The sequence below is a fragment of the Cyprinodon tularosa genome, unplaced genomic scaffold (assembly GCF_016077235.1).
Source record: "Cyprinodon tularosa strain WSP-4 unplaced genomic scaffold, ASM1607723v1 ctg14, whole genome shotgun sequence".
Taxonomy (NCBI): Eukaryota; Metazoa; Chordata; class Actinopteri; order Cyprinodontiformes; family Cyprinodontidae; genus Cyprinodon; species Cyprinodon tularosa.
The window spans coordinates 2,397,111-2,415,000 of record NW_024038220.1 but is presented as its reverse complement, the minus strand read 5'-3'; the positions used below and the strand labels follow the sequence as shown (position 1 = coordinate 2,415,000).

Here is a 17,890-nt window from a genome sequence, read left to right as displayed (position 1 = left end):
AGAATACAAGGATAATGGAATGAGGAACTGGATTAACGATGGTGGGAACTAAAAAAGGCTATCAGGTTAAGAACCTCTCATCAGACTCAAAATCTAGATGGATGATTAAGAAAATACTTTCCTTTGTGCCTCAGAGTAAAAACAGAATTAAATTTAATGTTTTTTAAATAATCTGTAGGCATGTGTCACAATTTACCAGCATTATTCAAAGCGGCAGTAAATTCAAGTATTCATTAAAAGCTTTAAGATCCAGTATTCTTTGTACAAGGAGAGCAAATATATAATAATTAATGACATTTAAGAAGGTTAAATATTCAGAATAAAGATGGAATAACCCGATATCCTTCTTATAACATTGACATTTATTCTAATTTACTGCCACTAAAGCAGCTGCTGACGGTTTCATCTGATCTTTGAGGACAAACATCTTTACGGTCTCATGGTAACAAAAACACTTTCCTTGATTTATCAGGGAAAGAAATCTAATCCCTAAATAGACTCTCCTCGGTTTATGAGGCAGAGCACCATCTCAGAGCTACACTGATGGACTGGCTGTTGCTTCAGCGACGGAGCCCGCCGCAGATCACTGGACTGATTTAGTACCTGCAGACGAACGTGCAGCTGCACAGACCTATATAAATCTGGCCAATACCACATACGCTAAATTAAGGAAAAGAAATGCTTGTGTAGTACAGGGATAGTGGACAACGAAAAGAAAAATAATAACAATAAAAAAACCAGACTGGTTAGGAATCAAATGGAGGGAGTCGAGTGGATGTAGCAGTGTGAGAAACAGCAGAGGGGCCAAGGAGGGCTGCATGACGTACCATTGTTTCCTTCATGAGGCGGGGCTTCAGCCACTCTTTGACCCCATTCAGGTCCAGATTGACGCCAACCAGACCCAGCTTCCCCCTCCTCTTAATCAGCTGGTCCGGCTTCACCACCAGTCTCTGCAGGAAGAAAACAAAACATCTCTGTAGATAGCATGCATTATGATTAAAGCTGAAATACTTAAAATACTCAAATATTCTAAAGTATTTGTCATTTTGACAGATTAATAAGCAAATAAGTTTTTTTTTTTTTGTCTTAATTCTCTAAACTAATTAGGCCCTAAAGTCCAATTCATAATGAAAAAAATAGCAATTAGTAGTATGTTTAATGATGGGATAAAATACAGTTAAACATAAATATATTAACTTTATTAAGTGCCTCGAAGGTTTTGCATACATTTTATAAAATTGCAGCCTTCTATGTCTTCTTTAAACAAGAACATAATCCGGGATAAAAAAATCCAAAATTCTTATTTTTTTGCTCCACCAGCCTTCAATGTCTAGAGACTCTAATTGTTGTCTGTTTTTTGGGGAAACCAACTTTAAATGGTGTCTAACCTTTCTCTACGAGTCTTGCCATGTGTTCTTAATTAGATTTAGATCTGGATGTTTATTGGGCCATTTTTACACAACTCAAACCATTCCATTGCAGGTCAATCTGTGTGTTTTGATCATCTTCATGCTGGAAGGGCTTCTCCTGCATTGATCTGCATTCATATTACCGTTGACCAACTCTCCTCTTCCTGGTAAGATATGCATAACCACAGCATTATACTGGCACTACCGTGTTTCAATATTGGGATGCTTGGTTTACAGTGTTTATTTTCAGCCCCACAGTATTTGCCTGTATGCAAAATATTTTTCTCATTTTGCATGGAGGCAAATACACATTGTGGTTTCATTTGACCAAAGCATCTTTTCAGAACTGTAACTGTGGTTCCTACAAAGTATTTCGAAAACATTAATCTATCTTCCATAAAGTTTAGGTTTGATTACTGCTTAGCAAATACATGCAAACATATTTTGAATAAACCGTTTACTTATCAAGGCTGTCATCAAGATGCCCTTATAAGATACAGACCTAGATGGGATGAACTTCTATTGTTATCCTGAAGAACGCAGCTATTTTGAGGCTGATTAATGGTTTTTCTGATAAATGCTTTTGTTTGGAACAGAAAGGGTACAGGGTATTGTTTCGATGATATTAATGTTGTGTAGCTCTATTTATATCTTGAGCTTGCTTTAAAACCTCAGAAATTAAATCTCTGAGATGTTCACTGTGTTCTTTGGTCATTATGATGCACTTTTTTGAACTAATGTTTTCTTACCAACCGGTGAGCCCTTAACAAGGCAGATAGATTTATGCTGGTATTAAAGCAAACTATCTAAGCAACTTCCAAATTCTTTGTCTGTCCTTGATTGAATTCATAGGTGCACAAATACATGACTGAGGGATGAATATATATATATATATATATATATATATATATATATATATATATATATATATGCGCCATATTTTTCAGATCTGTATTTATTAAAAATACGAAAACCATCCTTTCATTTTAATGGTTCCATATAAATAAATTCTTAGAGAAAACTTTACTAACTAAACTGTGACCCAGTTTAAAGCATTTTTATAACTATGTTTCAGAATTAGAGGAATAGAAACATATTTACTAAAGCAGCTCTCATAAATCGCTGGATCATCAGCAAATAGGGTAATAACAATAAGTTCTCCTATCAAGAAAACCACTTCAGATGATGTAATAGCAAGCTAAAATCAAACCAACACAAACGTCCCTTTCTGTATAATTCAAATGAAGACAAAGACTAATGACAGTGGATTTATTACTAACTGAGAGCTTGCCATTAAGCAGCTAAAGAGAGGTTTAAAGGTGAAACTTAATGTGATTTCTTAATGAATTCTACCGGAGCAGGAATCTCTGTGGATCTGCCCTCTGTATCCTCCTTTTACCTTCCTGATAAAAACAGTCGTAGGGAGAATGACGTTTTACTCTGGAAGATAACTAAGTAATTAAATTAGCTTCTATAAAAAGTATGGGGCAGCGTTGCAGCTAAGAGCATCCAAAGAGAGGAGGAGAAATACTTCCTACTCAGCTGTGGGGATTTCTCTGTCTCCTGGGCTTTTAAGTTTCACTAAAAGAGCTGAAGCATCACCATCTAGGCTGTGATTTCAGCTAACGAGCACCAAGTGACCGCTCCACTGCTTTCCTGAGTAATCAATCGTCTCCATGGAGCAGGGATCATCCCCCTGCTTTTTCCTCCAGATGCTCAACAGGCTAAAAGAGGACGTCATCTTCATGAATCTCACCTCTGTGAGCAGCCATGGATGCTCCTGCGTCAGCCGCTGAAAGTCAGTTTCAGCTGTCACGTTGGCGTAGCGGAACCTATTCTGGACTGGAGCTGATGTACAGATGTACTTGTAGAGGAACTCCTTCCCCGTCTGCTCGGAAATGGCTTTGGCCGACATGACTGTTCAAGATATACCGGCCTGAAGGAGGCGAGTGTCGAGGGGGTGGATGGGAAAACAGATAAATGATGAGAGGTACAAGGAGGAATGTCAGAAAAAATAAGATTTTTTTTTAAGGCATTAACAGAACATTTATAAATATTTCCCTTAAAGAATAAGTGGTTCTTCTGTGGGCAGAATTACCTGAAATGTGTTTGATGAAAATATAATGAGGGCAGCTCAAACATTTTTAACTGTCATTTAAAAAAAACCTTTAAAAAATGTGAACTCAGATAAGGTTAAGAAGCAAAGTATCACTAGAAGAACACTCTGCCTCTGAAAAAGCAACATCTGATGCAGGATGATACAAATTCGGACTCTGCTGACGTCCATGAGATGTTGCAGAGATGTTACCACTCACCACAGCAACTACAGTACATTTGGAGACTACAACGTTTCATTTTCTCTGATAAAAATGAATCTTTGCAATTTCACTGAAAAACATCAAAATGATTAAGCAAATTTTTTCTGTGAAACAAAGAGCAAATAACAGTAAATCTCAATAGCATTTAAAATACCTTCCAACTTTATTTATAAACCTGGATCTTTAACATTTTCTATCACACTTCAACCAGAACATTTAATCTATTTTATTGAGATTTTATGTGATGAAATTATACAAAGCAGTGCTTATACCGGTACATCAACATTTCACAGTAAATAGATATTAATATAAAAAAAAAACTCAGCTATTTTAAACCGTCTGACTGTAGCTCTGGCTATGTGCACCTTTCCATCAAATTTAATCAGATACGGTGTTTGGTCAAAGCTGGCTGCTGGTGTCACCAAGATTCATACTGGGATGTTTCTTTAGGTGCAAATAAAATGTTCAATAGTCTCATTGTGGAGTGTTGGCCTAGTGGTTAGAGAAGTGCGCTTCTGCTCTGAGAAGGTTGCAAGTACCTGGTTTGATCCCCACAGCCTACTCTCTGTTTCCTGAGAAAAAAAAAAAAACCCACACTGCTCCCCGGGCGCCACACAATGGCAGCCTACTGCTCCCCAAAGGGATGGGTTAAATGCAGACGTGAATTTCTCCAATCTGAGATCAATAAACATTAATATTATACCTGGTCCACATTTAGACCATGTTATTATACCTAACATGGTCTAAATGTGGCCGAGTCATGGAGCATGGAGTTAGCCTGACGTAGTCCCACTCAATTCTAGTCAGAATATGAGTCTGATGTTGCTCCATAGAGCTGTGATTATGGGGCGTGTTTCTAATGAACCAGGAAAAAAAATGCCTCTGCACTCAATTGGATAGACCTACAACCAATAAGAGCAACGGAGTGCGTGACGTATGTTAAGCGACGCATAGTTGTTGTCAACAAAAATCAAAGCGTGCAGTTGCACGCCTAGAATAAGAAGATGAGCCTTGATCGCTTTTCTCTGTTCCTCTTTTAAAATTAATTTGCTGTCGATATCTTCTAGAACAGACCTAATAGCAGAATCTACACACCTCAACTCTCCAGCGGCAGCCATTGTTGTTGTCACCCATGCGCGCTTTGGTGACGTGGTTGATTACGTTACTGTTGATCATCTGTCTATCATCGTATAAAGCCCGCCCTGACAATTTGATTGGCCCCGCCAGATATTGTGCGAGCATACTCGTGCTACTGTTGAGCAATGCCAGACCGAACTTCCCGACCTCAAACATTGTGGGCGGGACTAAGTTTGGAATGGCACCCAGGCTAGCATGGAGTTGGTCTTGCCAAAAATAGCTACACTTGTGTAGGCTAAATGCTAATAATCTGAGCTGACATCTAGATTAATTTGGCTTCTCAAGAGATGAACAGAACTCTTGTTTTTTTTTTTTTTTTTTTTTTGTTCGGCACTAGTGGCTCGTTTTTTTGGCAGTAGGCTGACAGGGAGAGAGATATGCAGCAAAGCACCACAGGTCAAATTTCGAACCCGGGTCGGTCGCATCGAGGACAAATGCCTCCATACATGGGACGTGCCCTCTAACCACTGCGCCACCTGCACGCCCCCCTGTTAAATTTGTTGGCTTACACATAAAGGTGGACTATATTTTCTTATTAGAAAACATTTAACATCTACGTTCTCATGTGTGAAATTGGGACAGAATATCACATCACCTAACTTTTGAGACCTAACTGACTTAACTGTTTTCCTTCTGCTTGAGAACAATGTCATGCATTGTGTTGGTCATCTGCATCGTTTCCCTATAAAGGTTTCAAGTTTGTAGTTCTACTGTAACAAAATCTAACAAAAGGCTCTAGATGCATATATAATTTTGCATGGTATAGTTAATAGAGATCAGATTACACATAGATTCAGATTTTTTCATATGTAAGAACGTAGAGATCAGCCTTAGTTTGTTTGGTTGTTGGATAAAAATGAGACAATTTTGGATAATTAGAGTCCTGAGGTTTCAGTAGCCACATATCACCATCCAGCAGAAGCTCAGGCTGATCTAATGTGAAACATTTTAACACCTTCACAGTGAAGGTGAAGGAAAGAAGAAAAAGGAAAAAAATAAACCAATGCAGTGATAATAGCTATAAATTTTACAGCCTAATGGCTGAATGGCCTTTGTACCCTTAACATACGTTTCTCTCACAGAACTAAAGTTTCCAACGGGCATGACTCACTAAAGTACTTTGCTTTCAATTTAATTTAATGAGGTAGATCATTAATAATTATTAGTTTTCCAAGGGGGTCGACATCAGATACACTTTATGATTTAAAGATCAGTTTAAAAAAAAAACAGTTTCAGATCTTCTTTGCTGTTAATGTTCTTAATAAAGATGTGGGATGCATGCTTTTTTTGTGTTCTTGTCTTTTCAGGCAAATTTCTCTTAGATTGGCTACAATCAAAAATTGACAAATTCAGTCTTTTTAGAGCCTTTTTTTTTTTACACCCAATAACTTTTTAAATTATATGAGTAAAGCTAAGATAAAGGTTGTGGACCTTTGTGTTGTTTGTGCATAAATTAAAATTGTATCCCTTCATTTACAGATGGATCTAGAGCTGTTACATCCGTCTAAAAAGAGGCAGCACATTTTTCTCCCTATATTTCCCTTTATTTTATCAAATTTAATAATAATTTGAGCTCAAAAGAACAGTAATTATCTAAATGTTCATAATTTGAATAAGACAAAAGCTTGACTATCATCCAACAAACATAATTAGTTGGTAAAAGCCACTAACTATAGTAATTATCATATAACATTGAAACAACTGTGGTATAAATTTGCTGTTTAAATTGCAGAAATGCTAAGAAATTGTCCTAAATAATGAGCCTATCTATCAAGGTTGGATCTATGTTTCAATAAGATTTTCACACCATACATTTATGATATGGATGTCTAGCCGAGTCCCTAAGTCCATTGATGTAAATTTTATCACTATTTTTACTTTTACTCACTTATAGATATTAAGTATGACAAGCCTGCACTAATTAGTCCCTCTAAAAGCTTGCAGGAATGGAGCTCCTGCCATCTCTTTCTGTGTTTCATTAAGCTGAAAGCCCTGATGTCTACCCCAGCTGTACCCTCTCTTCTGCAGCTCTGACATTCATTTCTTAAATGGATTAATAGGACAGCAGAGGACCTATCTCATTATTGATCCCTCCAGAGTCACCACAGTGCTGCTTCCAAGCCAGGAGGATGTTTAATCCAAGATTCTATCAGTTTCCATGAGTCGTGCAATTTCTTCTCTCTACCTGGCCCCTCAGAGGTAATAAATATCACTTCTACAGTCAAAATAACACTGGTGGAGATGGCAGACAGTAGCATTAATCAAAACCAGGGCATGATGGATGGTTGGAGAGGATACACACACACACACAATACAAAAAAGGCACAGAATTAGAAATTTTATATACAAACTTAGTTGTGTGGTTGAAAAAGGATTTGGCCTTTAAATAAAAAAGGTTCAGTTGAATTGTTTAATTCACTTATATTTAACAAAATAAAGATAAAACATTTAGTCTTAAATAGATCAGACAAGTAGACTGATTACAGACTGGGTAAAGTCATAGATCAAAATAATCTTGTTTATGTAATTTCTTAAAAACATAAAGGAAGTCTGAAATTGGAGACAAATGTAGATTTAAAAGTCTTTCTTACAGTTTTACCTTGTTTTCTTTGCAGTTGTAGAAGTGGATGTGTTTGCTGCTCCGCTGCAGCCTGTAGAACCAGCCTGTAAAACCAGTCTGCTGCCTGATATAAAGGCTTGCTGTCAGACACCCCCCTCCTTTCTCTCCTCACAGCCTTGGCTGACGTTTCCTAGCCTCTGATTGGCTCATCCCACCAGCACTCTGTTGCTGCATTCACATACTGTAGGAAATTTCAATACGACGCAAATCTTTAGAAAATGATTTCAGATTTAGTTTAGAATATTCAACAAAATGTATTTAAATAGATGAAAAGGAAAATGCATCATAATAAAAATAACTGAATGTATTTTTATTGTTTTAGTATGCATTTAAAATTATAGCTTTTTGTTGTTTTGTTTCTCAACACTGATATATATCTCTTGAAAATAACTCATATTTTTAAAAAAAAAAATGCATTTCACTATTACAGGAAAATTGAAACCAAATAAAAAGTCAGTTTTATTAACTCGTGTCAAATTGGTTAATTCATATATCATATGTTTAAAAACAATGGTACAGTTTGGGAATCCATTTATTTTAATGTTGACAACAATTAGAAAACTTTTGTCATGTTGTATACACAGAGCGTATACAATTTGAAATTTCCTTTATACAGCTTTCATGCCATTTCTATTCCTTAAATGCAGCAGTGATAAAATGTAAACAGTGTGGGAGAATAAAAAACCTGGTGAAAAAAAAAACTCATTGATATGGAAGTTCAGAGCATTAAATGTGTTATGTTAATATGTTAAAGTTTAGTTTCTAAAAAGTATTTTAAAACTGATAAAACACAAAGATAAGAGTTCAGAAAAGCAGGGGCTGCAGGGTAAACCAAACTTTTTTTTTTTATGTTTTGGCAGGCCTGCTAATTATCAACTGTCCATATGAGAGCAGTCTGGTAGATGTCTGCACACTGCTGCAGTAGCATAACCAGCCCCATTAAACACAGCAAAACAAAAGAACTTCCCACATCTTCACAGACTGGTAGTTTTTCACCAGAGCTTGGATTTCATGCTTATGCACGTTTTCCTTCCACCTGAAAAGGTTTCTTCTTATGGAGGTTGATACCATTTGACAGCAATCTCTCCCCAGGATACAGGAATAACTCAAATTTAATGCTCTTTTAATGCTCTTAGAAATAATTTTAATGCCACCATCAGGTACCTGTTGACAGGCTGCAGCCATGTCCCGGATTCTTTCGTTTTCCAACCACTTTTGTTGAAATTTGCTCCCCCCCCATTCTCTAGCCTTTTCTCCGCCTCAAGCTTCTTTTCTGAATTTACAGCTTTGCGTTCAACCGGAAGCAGTTCCACTCAAATATATCGAGATATGTATTGAATGGTATTGAATGTATTGAATTTTAATACCAATTAAGGCCTTAATTTAAAAAATAATTTAATGACTTAATTTTTAATGACCTGCGTAAACCCTGACAACATTTCTGTGATATTAATTAATTTTTCAAAAATTATCTAATTTCAAGAATAAACTGAAATTTAGGGTCAATTATCTTTTAACATAAGCATTACAAATTGCCAAAATAAACACCTGAAAACTAGTATAAAAGTTTATATTTACACGCAGACTCTAGCACCTTTTTAGATTGTAATCAGTTGCATCAATGTTAATGTTCCGAATTGGCTTGTTTGTTGCAAGATTTCACCATTTTTTTTTTGTCAGGCAAAATGTGAAATAACACTGAAGTTGCCTTTCCAAAATCTTTAATGACTCACCTATGATTTTACCAGTCTAGATCACTAATATTTTTGACAAATTTTAAAATTCAAAGGAATGTTGGGAGTACATCAAGATCCCCCATGGTGTAAAATTGGTACTCGTCACTTGTTTACTTTGCAAGCATTTAAGCAAAAAACCTTCCTTTTGCAATGAATGTGAAACCAAAGTCAGGTTATTACAGGACACCAGGGCAGAGAAGCTGTTACATCACAGGCTGCCAGTAGGTAAGAAATGTCTGGATGGTTTATATAAGATTGTCAAGAGAAGGCTGAAATTAAAAAAGGTTCTATTGGGAAGAGAGTATAAAATTATATTCTACGCTTTTTTTTTTAAAGAAGTGCACATACAGCAATCTCTTTAGCTGCTTTTCTGTTGTTCACCAACGCCCTCTGCTGGCTTATTCTTCCAACAACAAGTTAGAGGAATACATCTTAAAGGAATAGTACACCCAAAACATGATTAGCCTTCATTTTCTACTTACCCCCATGCTGAACAACACTCTGGAGTACTTTTTTAATATCTCAAATGCATCTGGAGATCTGGGAGGCTTCTTGCTGTCTGCTGACATTCAAATAATGGAGGTCCATGGTGCCCGAGGCAGAAAGGTCCATAAAAGTCCACAAAAAACGTGTCAATATTCCTCCATACTGCTCGTCCAATGTATTCCAAGTGTCCTGAGTGGGTAGCGTCCATAATTTACTCGAAACGAAGTCATTTAGAATGTTTTTAGAGCATAAACAGTAGTGTATAGGATTTCCTAAAAGCGCGCGCCTGCGCGTTCACGACGCTACGGAAGCCGGCAGACCAAACCAGATGAAGTGCATTCAGCGTCTGCTCTGCCGATAATGCAAGCGTAGAAGAAGAAATGTGCTGTTTACCTGTGCAAAGAAAGAAACAAAAATGTCTGAGGACTTCAGTGTTGAGGAAGAGCATGAGTTCTTTGCTGAGCTGAATGCGCACTTTCATCTGGTTTGGTCTGCCGCGGTTTCCGTAGCGTCGTGAACTCGCAGATGCATTTGAGATATCAAAAAAGTACTCCAGAGTGTTGTTCAGCATAGGGGTGAGTAGAAAATGAAGGCTAATCATGTTTTGGGTGTACTATTCCTTTAATCCTAAGATAAAAATTGTGTAGTGTGTGCGACACACAACGTTACATCTACGAACCTCACTCAAACTATTTAAGCAAAGCATGTAGTCTTTATTGCGTACAAAACAAGCAAAAATACCCTTCAGGAAAATTACAGCTACAGCATACAAATCAAAAAGCAGTACATGGAAGCACTCTTTAAAAGATTGCGCAGTAGAAAGGGTTGCAAAATGTTGCCTTAAGATTCACAGCATTTCATAAGTGCAAGCTGCTGAAACAGATGGCAAATTGATCAGCAATCTCCCTTTGATGCCAAGCACAGGGATTAGATTTTACAGGCATTTGAAACTGAATCAAACACTAAATACAGAACTTTGGTCCAGAAGGTAATCACTTCTTCCTAGGCTTCACTAGACGTAGACTTATGAGACGACGGTAAAAGAGACATTGTTTGAGAAACAGAGCTAAATCTATTACATTAGTAATGGGAGTAATTTAGTGATACAACCAGTGATGCATGCAATCATAGTACCTAGTGCATCTGTCATTGTCCTACAGAAGAGACCAGAGCTGTGGGAGGAGGCTATGCTAAGGAAAACTTCACCTAACAGGAACGTGTGATAAATACCGAACCAATAACAAGCCTCGCTGACTAAGGCATCTTAGGTAGTGGTGCAAAACAACATTTAAAAAAAAGGCACAGTTTGTGGATTCAGGGCGGTTATAACCTAAATGTTGCACAAACACACCAACCTATCACCAAGTAAGCCTAGAGTTTAATTCACCAACCACACCCCCTGACAAACACTGGTTTGCATCTACAGAATGGTACACTTTTGCTTCTTCTTCTTCTCTGGTTCTTTCTTAGGTGGCTCCACTTCCTTGCGTCCATAGTAGCTGGAAAAGCAAGCTGCAGCACAGATGGGCTCCCTGAGGCTGAGCATCCACCTCCCTTCGCCATAATACCGCAGCGAGCCGAGCTCCATCTCCTCCACTACCTCCCCCTCTGGTAGGGTTAGGATCTGGAGAAGATCGAGGCCCGTTTGAACCGGCTCGACACCATCTGCGCAGCCCAGTGTGATGTGGGCGCGGCTTCCGGCAGGCAGGGACTCCGATCCGGGGATGCTCGCCTCCGACTCCTTCTCCGTATCTGCTGGCCAAAGCTGGAGCTGCTCTTCAGTGAGACACACTCTGGCCCCAAAGGTGCGAGGTGTGACGAAGAGGGCGGTCAGCGACAGCTCAGAGACAGAACCGTAGGACTTCTTAACCACCTAGAAAATTTGCAGGAAAAAAAACAGAAAATTACATTTAACACAAAATAAAAATCTCTCTGTTGTTATTATTAGAGGGGAACAATCCTTACTGGATTTCCTGCATACTCAGTCGCACCATCGGCTTTGCCATAGTTGCAGAACTTTGTGGTGCAGTGGAAAGATCCTTTGGCTTCAAAGTACTGCTCCAGGTCCACCTCCTTCTCAGCTTGTCCTGTAACTGGAATAAAAAGCAAAGGGTCACATTTTTCAGTAATAAAAATATTAAATCCTCCTAGTCACTGAAAGACACTCACAGTCAGCTATGTTTTTTTTGAAGGCTTCCAAGGTGTCCAGTGTTTTTAGGAAGTCCATAGAACTGCAACCAACCTTGACCTGTACTGGAGAGAGAAGAAACCAGCCAAAGAAAAGAGGAATTGTGGTTTCCTCCAGGGGACCCTTCATTCCTTCCAGGTGGGCCTCCTCCAGCCCACGTTTGCTTTTCTTCTTCAGCTGACTCGGGTCTCTGCTCCATTCGGTTTGCGGCTCCAAGTACAGGGCAATAAGAGTGTGCTCCTCAGCAATCTCAGCCATGCGAGCGAGCCGGTCGTGGGTGTGATTGGTGTCATCAACCACTATCAGCAGAGGGGAGGACGCCCCCTCAGAGCAGCGAGTTACTATGGCATCATCCAGAGCTTTGTATCCTTCAGCTGAAGGATTTTCAGGCTTTATGCTGTAGTCATCAGCACAGAGAGCAGAACACTGGTCTTTGTACATTTCTGCAATAGCTCGTGCCAAGAAGCTTTTACCGCTTCCAGGAAGGCCCCTGAGGACAATAAGTGTGCGAGAAATTCGTACGGCATCTTTGGTTTGGTCGTGTTCCAGTAGGGGGAAAGAAAGGGAATTGGGTGCAGGGGTCTGATCCTCCTCTTTTTGGGGCTCAGCTTCTTCACCTTCTTTTGGCGATTCCTCAAGATTAACAGACTCTGATTTATCCAGGTTCACTTCTTTTGGATTATCTTCAGCACCTCCACCTGATGGTTCCTTTTCCGCTGTAACTGCTTCAGATGATTTCTCAGGTGAAGCCTTGGTCACAACCTTAGTTTCTGTGACTGCTTCTTTTTCGCTCTTCATCTCCACAGTAGATGGCATTTCATTCTCAGTCTTTGTTTGTTCTGGTTCCGTCTCTTGCCTAAGGGCCTGCGTTTCGACTTGCTTCTCAACGACTGGTTCGGGCAAAGATTCCGCCGGCTTCACGGGCACCGGCAAAGATTCCGCCGGCTTCTCGGGCTGCGGCGCAGATTCCGCCGGCTTCTCGGGCTGCGGCGCAGATTCCGCCGGCTTCTCGGGCTGCGGCGCAGATTCCGCCGGCTTCTCGGGCTGCGGCGCAGATTCCGCCGGCTTCTCGGGCTGCGGCGCAGATTCCGCCGGCTTCTCGGGCTCCGGCGCAGATTCCGCCGGCTTCTCGGGCTCCGGCGCAGATTCCGCCGGCTTCTCGGGCTCCGGCGCAGATTCCGCCGGCTTCTCGGGCTCCGGCGCAGATTCCGCCGGCTTCTCGGGCTCCGGCGCAGATTCCGCCGGCTTCTCGGGCTCCGGCGCAGATTCCGCCGGCTTCTCGGGCTCCGGCGCAGATTCCGCCGGCTTCTCGGGCTCCGGCGCAGATTCCGCCGGCTTCTCGGGCTCCGGCGCAGATTCCGCCGGCTTCTCGGGCTCCGGCGCAGATTCCGCCGGCTTCTCGGGCTCCGGCGCAGATTCCGCCGGCTTCTCGGGCTCCGGCGCAGATTCCGCCGGCTTCTCTGGGTTATTCTCTGGCGCCGGCTGCTCTGTGCTTGCTGGTTTTGGCTCTAAAGCTACAGCTGGGACCTTTTCAGATGACTCTGCAGATTCGGCTGTATGGGGCATTGGCTGCTCTTCTGTTTTTTTCACATCCCCTTCGACCACATCTTTATTTTCCTGTGTCATGTTTTCTGCCACAGCTGGCTCTTCTGCGTCTTGTGTGCTCTCCACTTCTGCAGCATGACCGTTTACCGCCAGCTGGTCAGTTTCTTCCACAGCAGCTGGCGGGTTCTCAGGCTCCGTGGGCGCTACCGTTGCCTCTACTTTTTCCCTTTGTTCAGTCATACTCTCCTCTGGGTTTTGAGTTTCTGGCACCTCGCTCTGGTCTATATCCATGATTTAAAGTTCAACTTTGCACACCAACGGATACCTTAAAGGAAAAACAAAAAAAAAGCATTTAAATTTAGAGAATATACCAGAAATGTTTGAATTTAGACAAATAATATCCAGGAAAACAGGATAAAAACTGAATATGTTGTTGATTTTACTTCCATATGCATTTTTAATGGCAAAAATTAAGTTAATTAATATCAGAGGTTTACAAGCAAAGTGAAAAAATGAAGATCTGTCTGGAAATAGTGCAGCTACGTAGGATCTCTTGTTTTAGTGCTGCCTTTTATAGTTCGGAGTTTTGCAACCTTGTGAATATAGAAGTGAAAGCACCAAGTAAGCTATTCAAATTTATATTTACATGTATGTGTGCAGGACAGTAAACTGTTATTCAAAGCGTTCAGGTAAACAAGCTTGACTTTATCCTGAGTAAGCATAGAGAAATATAGGCCAACTGAATACAGCAAAGCAGACAAAGGCTAATTAAAAACGGGGGATTGGTCCTATTAACAACAAATTGAGAGAAGTTTAGCTCCAAAGGAGACGATTTATTAAACTGAACTGAGTCAATAAATGAGGAAGAGATCAACTGAACCGAATGAAGCAATAAAGCAATTGCCCAATATCAATATCCCCATTTTCACTGCTTAGAAACAGCAACTGAAACTACGTAGGAAAAGAAAAAAATCAGGGTTTTAAAGGAAATTCACTATGCAGTTTATGTTTTTAGAGCAACAAAAATGGCTAAAAGTAACCCTCCCACCGACATACAGTACCATATGTTTGAGCTTAACTGGGATTTGTTAACACCAATGGTTGAAAAAAGATGTCAAAGAGGTAACAGAGGAAACACTGATAGGTTGTGGATTAAAGATGGCACGTTTAGCTTCAGGCACGCGGGGAGTGGCGTTCGCTCACATTAGCACGCCAGACAAAAACTGCCCCCCCCCCCCCCCCCCTAATTAATTTGGCTGCTGCATCTGCAGCCTCGCCAACGTGTCTGAACTGAAGAGACACAAAAAATAGCAAAACTAAACGAATATAAGTTAAATGGTAACAGAGGGCGTCAACTTTACTAACGGAAAACGAAAGTTAGCTTTTTTTTTTTTTTTTTTTAAGTAGAGCTAGCATGGCAGCTTACCAGAAAGGCTGCAGTGAAGCCAACGGTGCTGCTGACCACGCGTTCCCCTCTGAGCACAATGACTCACAACAGCGACACACCGGGACACCAGCACGCTCTTCTGTTCAAGGAAGGAGGCGAAAAAAAGAGAAGGAGCGGAAACTCCCCGGGAGCGCGCAAATAGGCGGGGCTAATGACACGCCCCTGCAGACCGGAAGAAGGAGAGTTTTTTTGTTCTTAGGAAGAAAGAGCTTAAACCAGATGTCTTGATTTAATTCCTTACAAATAATTCAGTTTGGTTTATATATCAATGAAAAAAAGTGGAATTCTTAGTTAATGCTTTGATGATTATAACCAAATATTATATCCATAAATGTCGTTATGCAAAATGCTCCCTCTGCTATCAAAAACAAACTTTCCTCCTTTAACCGATGAATGAAAAAGATGCAGAACCTTAAATCAAATAAATTGTCTGGTTTAATGGAAGAGTTTCAGTTAGTCCCCTCTTCGTAATATTTTAATTATATATATTTTTTTTGTTTGTTTATTTGTTTTGTTTTTTCCCTTGTTCTAACATCAAATTTCTATTGAAGTTAATAGGAGTTGTGATCTTATTTTTTTTCTTGTAATGTTCATTATAGACGTACTGTTTGAGATTGGATTGTCATTGATATTCTTTATTTTTAATAAAATAAATAAATAAACCAGAGGTCCTCAACAGGGGGTCCGCGACCCCTAGGGGATCCACAGAGGTACTACATAGGGGTCACGAAAGTTTGAGATGATTAGACTTTTTTTTTTTCCTGCAATTTTTCCCACTAATTGAAATGTCTTATACATTAACATGAATTCAACACAATGTAGTAAACAGATAAATGGAGACAGAAGATGTCTTTCAGGCATCAATGCACACCTTCAGGGACACACAGGAGCTCTTTCAAGCTAGGCACCGTTTCATTCGCAACACCTGTCCCATCATCAAGGAATTAGAATCAGAAATACTTTAATAATCCCAGGGTGAAATTAGTTTTGTTACATTACTCCATCTGTAATAGAGTGACTATGGAAGCAGTTTCATATAACTTAATTTCATACAATATATATAATTAGGGGGTCAGTTTGGGGGTCCTTGGCCTGGAAAACATTGAAGACCCCTGGTATAAACCATAAAATTTCAGTATGATTAGTTTTGTTTTTGTTCTCCAAGAAAAGACAAACATTTTTAATCATAATTTTATTAAATGAATAATCAATTGATTTTTCTCCATTGTCTCTGATTAGGGCCTTAAAATAATAGAATAGAAGCAGAGGCATAGCCATAAAATTTTTTATAAGGGTGGCCAGGCAATAACCAATGTATACTGAGGGTTGGCCAAAAGTTGATCAGCGCCAGAACCTCAGGGTCAATCTACACCGTTCCAACAGGAACAAGCACAAGTCCATATTTCTAAATAAAGACAAACTATAGTTTCCTACAGCCTTTGCTAACAAATAGACTCATATATTTAAACATCTGTCCAGATAAAAGGTATACTGGATAAAATTCTTTTAGGTTTGAGTTCTGGAGTGAACATCTTTTCCATGTAATTACTTACCAACTTTTATCAATATCATTCTGCATTAAATTGAAATATTCAAAAGTATTAGTATCTACATAAAATGATAATTTAATAGGTTTTTATTTAAATAGTTCTTACAGTATCTATGATTTCACTGAAGACTCTTAGGCTACGTTCAAACTGCAGGCCTTGATGCTCAATTCCGATTTTTTTTTTGCGTTGCCGTTAACATTTCAAAATATATGCGACTTGTATGTGACCTCCTGTGTGAACTGCATTCATACAACTTAAGTGTCCTGCATGCGCAGTAGAGGACGCAATGACGTCACAAGCAAAAATGGTAGGGGTGGCCAATGATTGGCTAAGGGTGGCCATGGCCCCCCATCCAGCTCCGCCCCTGAATAGAAAATCCCTTTATTGTCCCACAATGGGGAAATTCTGGTGTTTACAGTAGCAAAAAAGATTATAGAAAAAGATATTCACACAAATGTGGACCTTAGAAAAATGTATAGGAATAACATACTAGTGAAGAGTTAAAAAATAAACCATAAAATATTGTACTGTAAAGTGTTGTACCAATAAAAAAAACTGTGCACCTGCAGAATAAATTACCAATATACAGCTATTTTTACAGTAATGGATATTTAAAAATAGCAGCAACATCAGAGATGTGCAAAATGACAGCAGCATGTTATTAAACTGAAAAAGGTAGAAACTATGCAAAATCACAATGAACTCCTCATTAAATCTTTTAGAACATTAGATAATTTATATACCAACTTAACGATTTTAAAATTATTTTTTTATGCAGAAATGTCAAGGCTTACTTCAATATTCTGCAGTCAATAATTTTACTTCAAAATTGGCTTTGCACAATTTGCATATGGTATAAAATGTGCATGTTAGGTGTTTATTACCTGGGCTAAGGAAGAAAAAAAAGACTGATCCAAAGTTATATTTACAGATAAAAGCAAATGTAGGATTTTCTTTGTAAAATTGGAAAGGAAGGAAAGCCACAAGTTACCTTAGGTCCTGTGTGAAGTTCTGCATGTTCAGTCATATGATTTGCTATGTGGGTCCACTGTGTTTTATTACAGCCAGGGTTAGGGGAGTGAAGTACCAGGAAATCTTAAAGCACTCCACCATGGTTGTTGACCAACTTTATAGAGAGGCTGATATATAACTTTTACCACACTGCTGCAGTAAATCATGCAAAGTAAACTGCAACCAGGTATCGAGTCCATATACTGAACATGATAGCACTATTCAGTAGGTAAACAATACTCTGCAAATAATGAGCCGGCACAAGTTTAACTATCTGCAGAAGGTTGCTGAAATATATCAAGTAGATCTTCAGAACTAGAAAAGGTCTATGATTCCTTTTCACCATCAGTTGAGTTTTTGTATCATAGCCTGAAGCATCATCCAATTTTATTTAAATATGGTTTGAATGGATTCCAAAAGAGTAAAACAAAATGTGTTTTTAT

General features: G+C 39.3%; 2 protein-coding genes across 2 annotated transcripts in view; both read right to left on the bottom strand.

Moving 5' to 3' along the window:
• Nucleotides 1-7,608, bottom strand: part of aclya (ATP citrate lyase a) — a gene marked incomplete at its 3' end in the record, with an annotated part of 24,414 nt that extends 16,806 nt beyond the window's left edge. Inside the window, exons 1-3 of the mRNA XM_038278322.1 lie at nucleotides 7,464-7,608; nucleotides 3,166-3,345; nucleotides 828-950 (exon numbers count right to left, since the gene is read on the bottom strand). Of these exons, the coding sequence (XP_038134250.1) occupies nucleotides 828-950; nucleotides 3,166-3,324 (282 nt within the window). The remainder of the gene's footprint in view (nucleotides 1-827; nucleotides 951-3,165; nucleotides 3,346-7,463) is intronic.
• Nucleotides 7,609-10,398: 2,790 nt separating this feature from the next.
• Nucleotides 10,399-15,012, bottom strand: LOC119778893 (2',3'-cyclic nucleotide 3' phosphodiesterase). The gene is made up of 4 exons (XM_038278321.1): nucleotides 14,866-15,012; nucleotides 11,876-13,764; nucleotides 11,672-11,799; nucleotides 10,399-11,579 (listed from the first exon to the last, which is right to left on the bottom strand). Exons 2-4 carry the CDS (start codon nucleotides 13,728-13,730, stop codon nucleotides 11,127-11,129), a joined length of 2,436 nt encoding a protein of 811 aa, XP_038134249.1. The 5' UTR covers nucleotides 13,731-13,764; nucleotides 14,866-15,012; the 3' UTR covers nucleotides 10,399-11,126.
• Nucleotides 15,013-17,890: the final 2,878 nt, after the last annotated feature.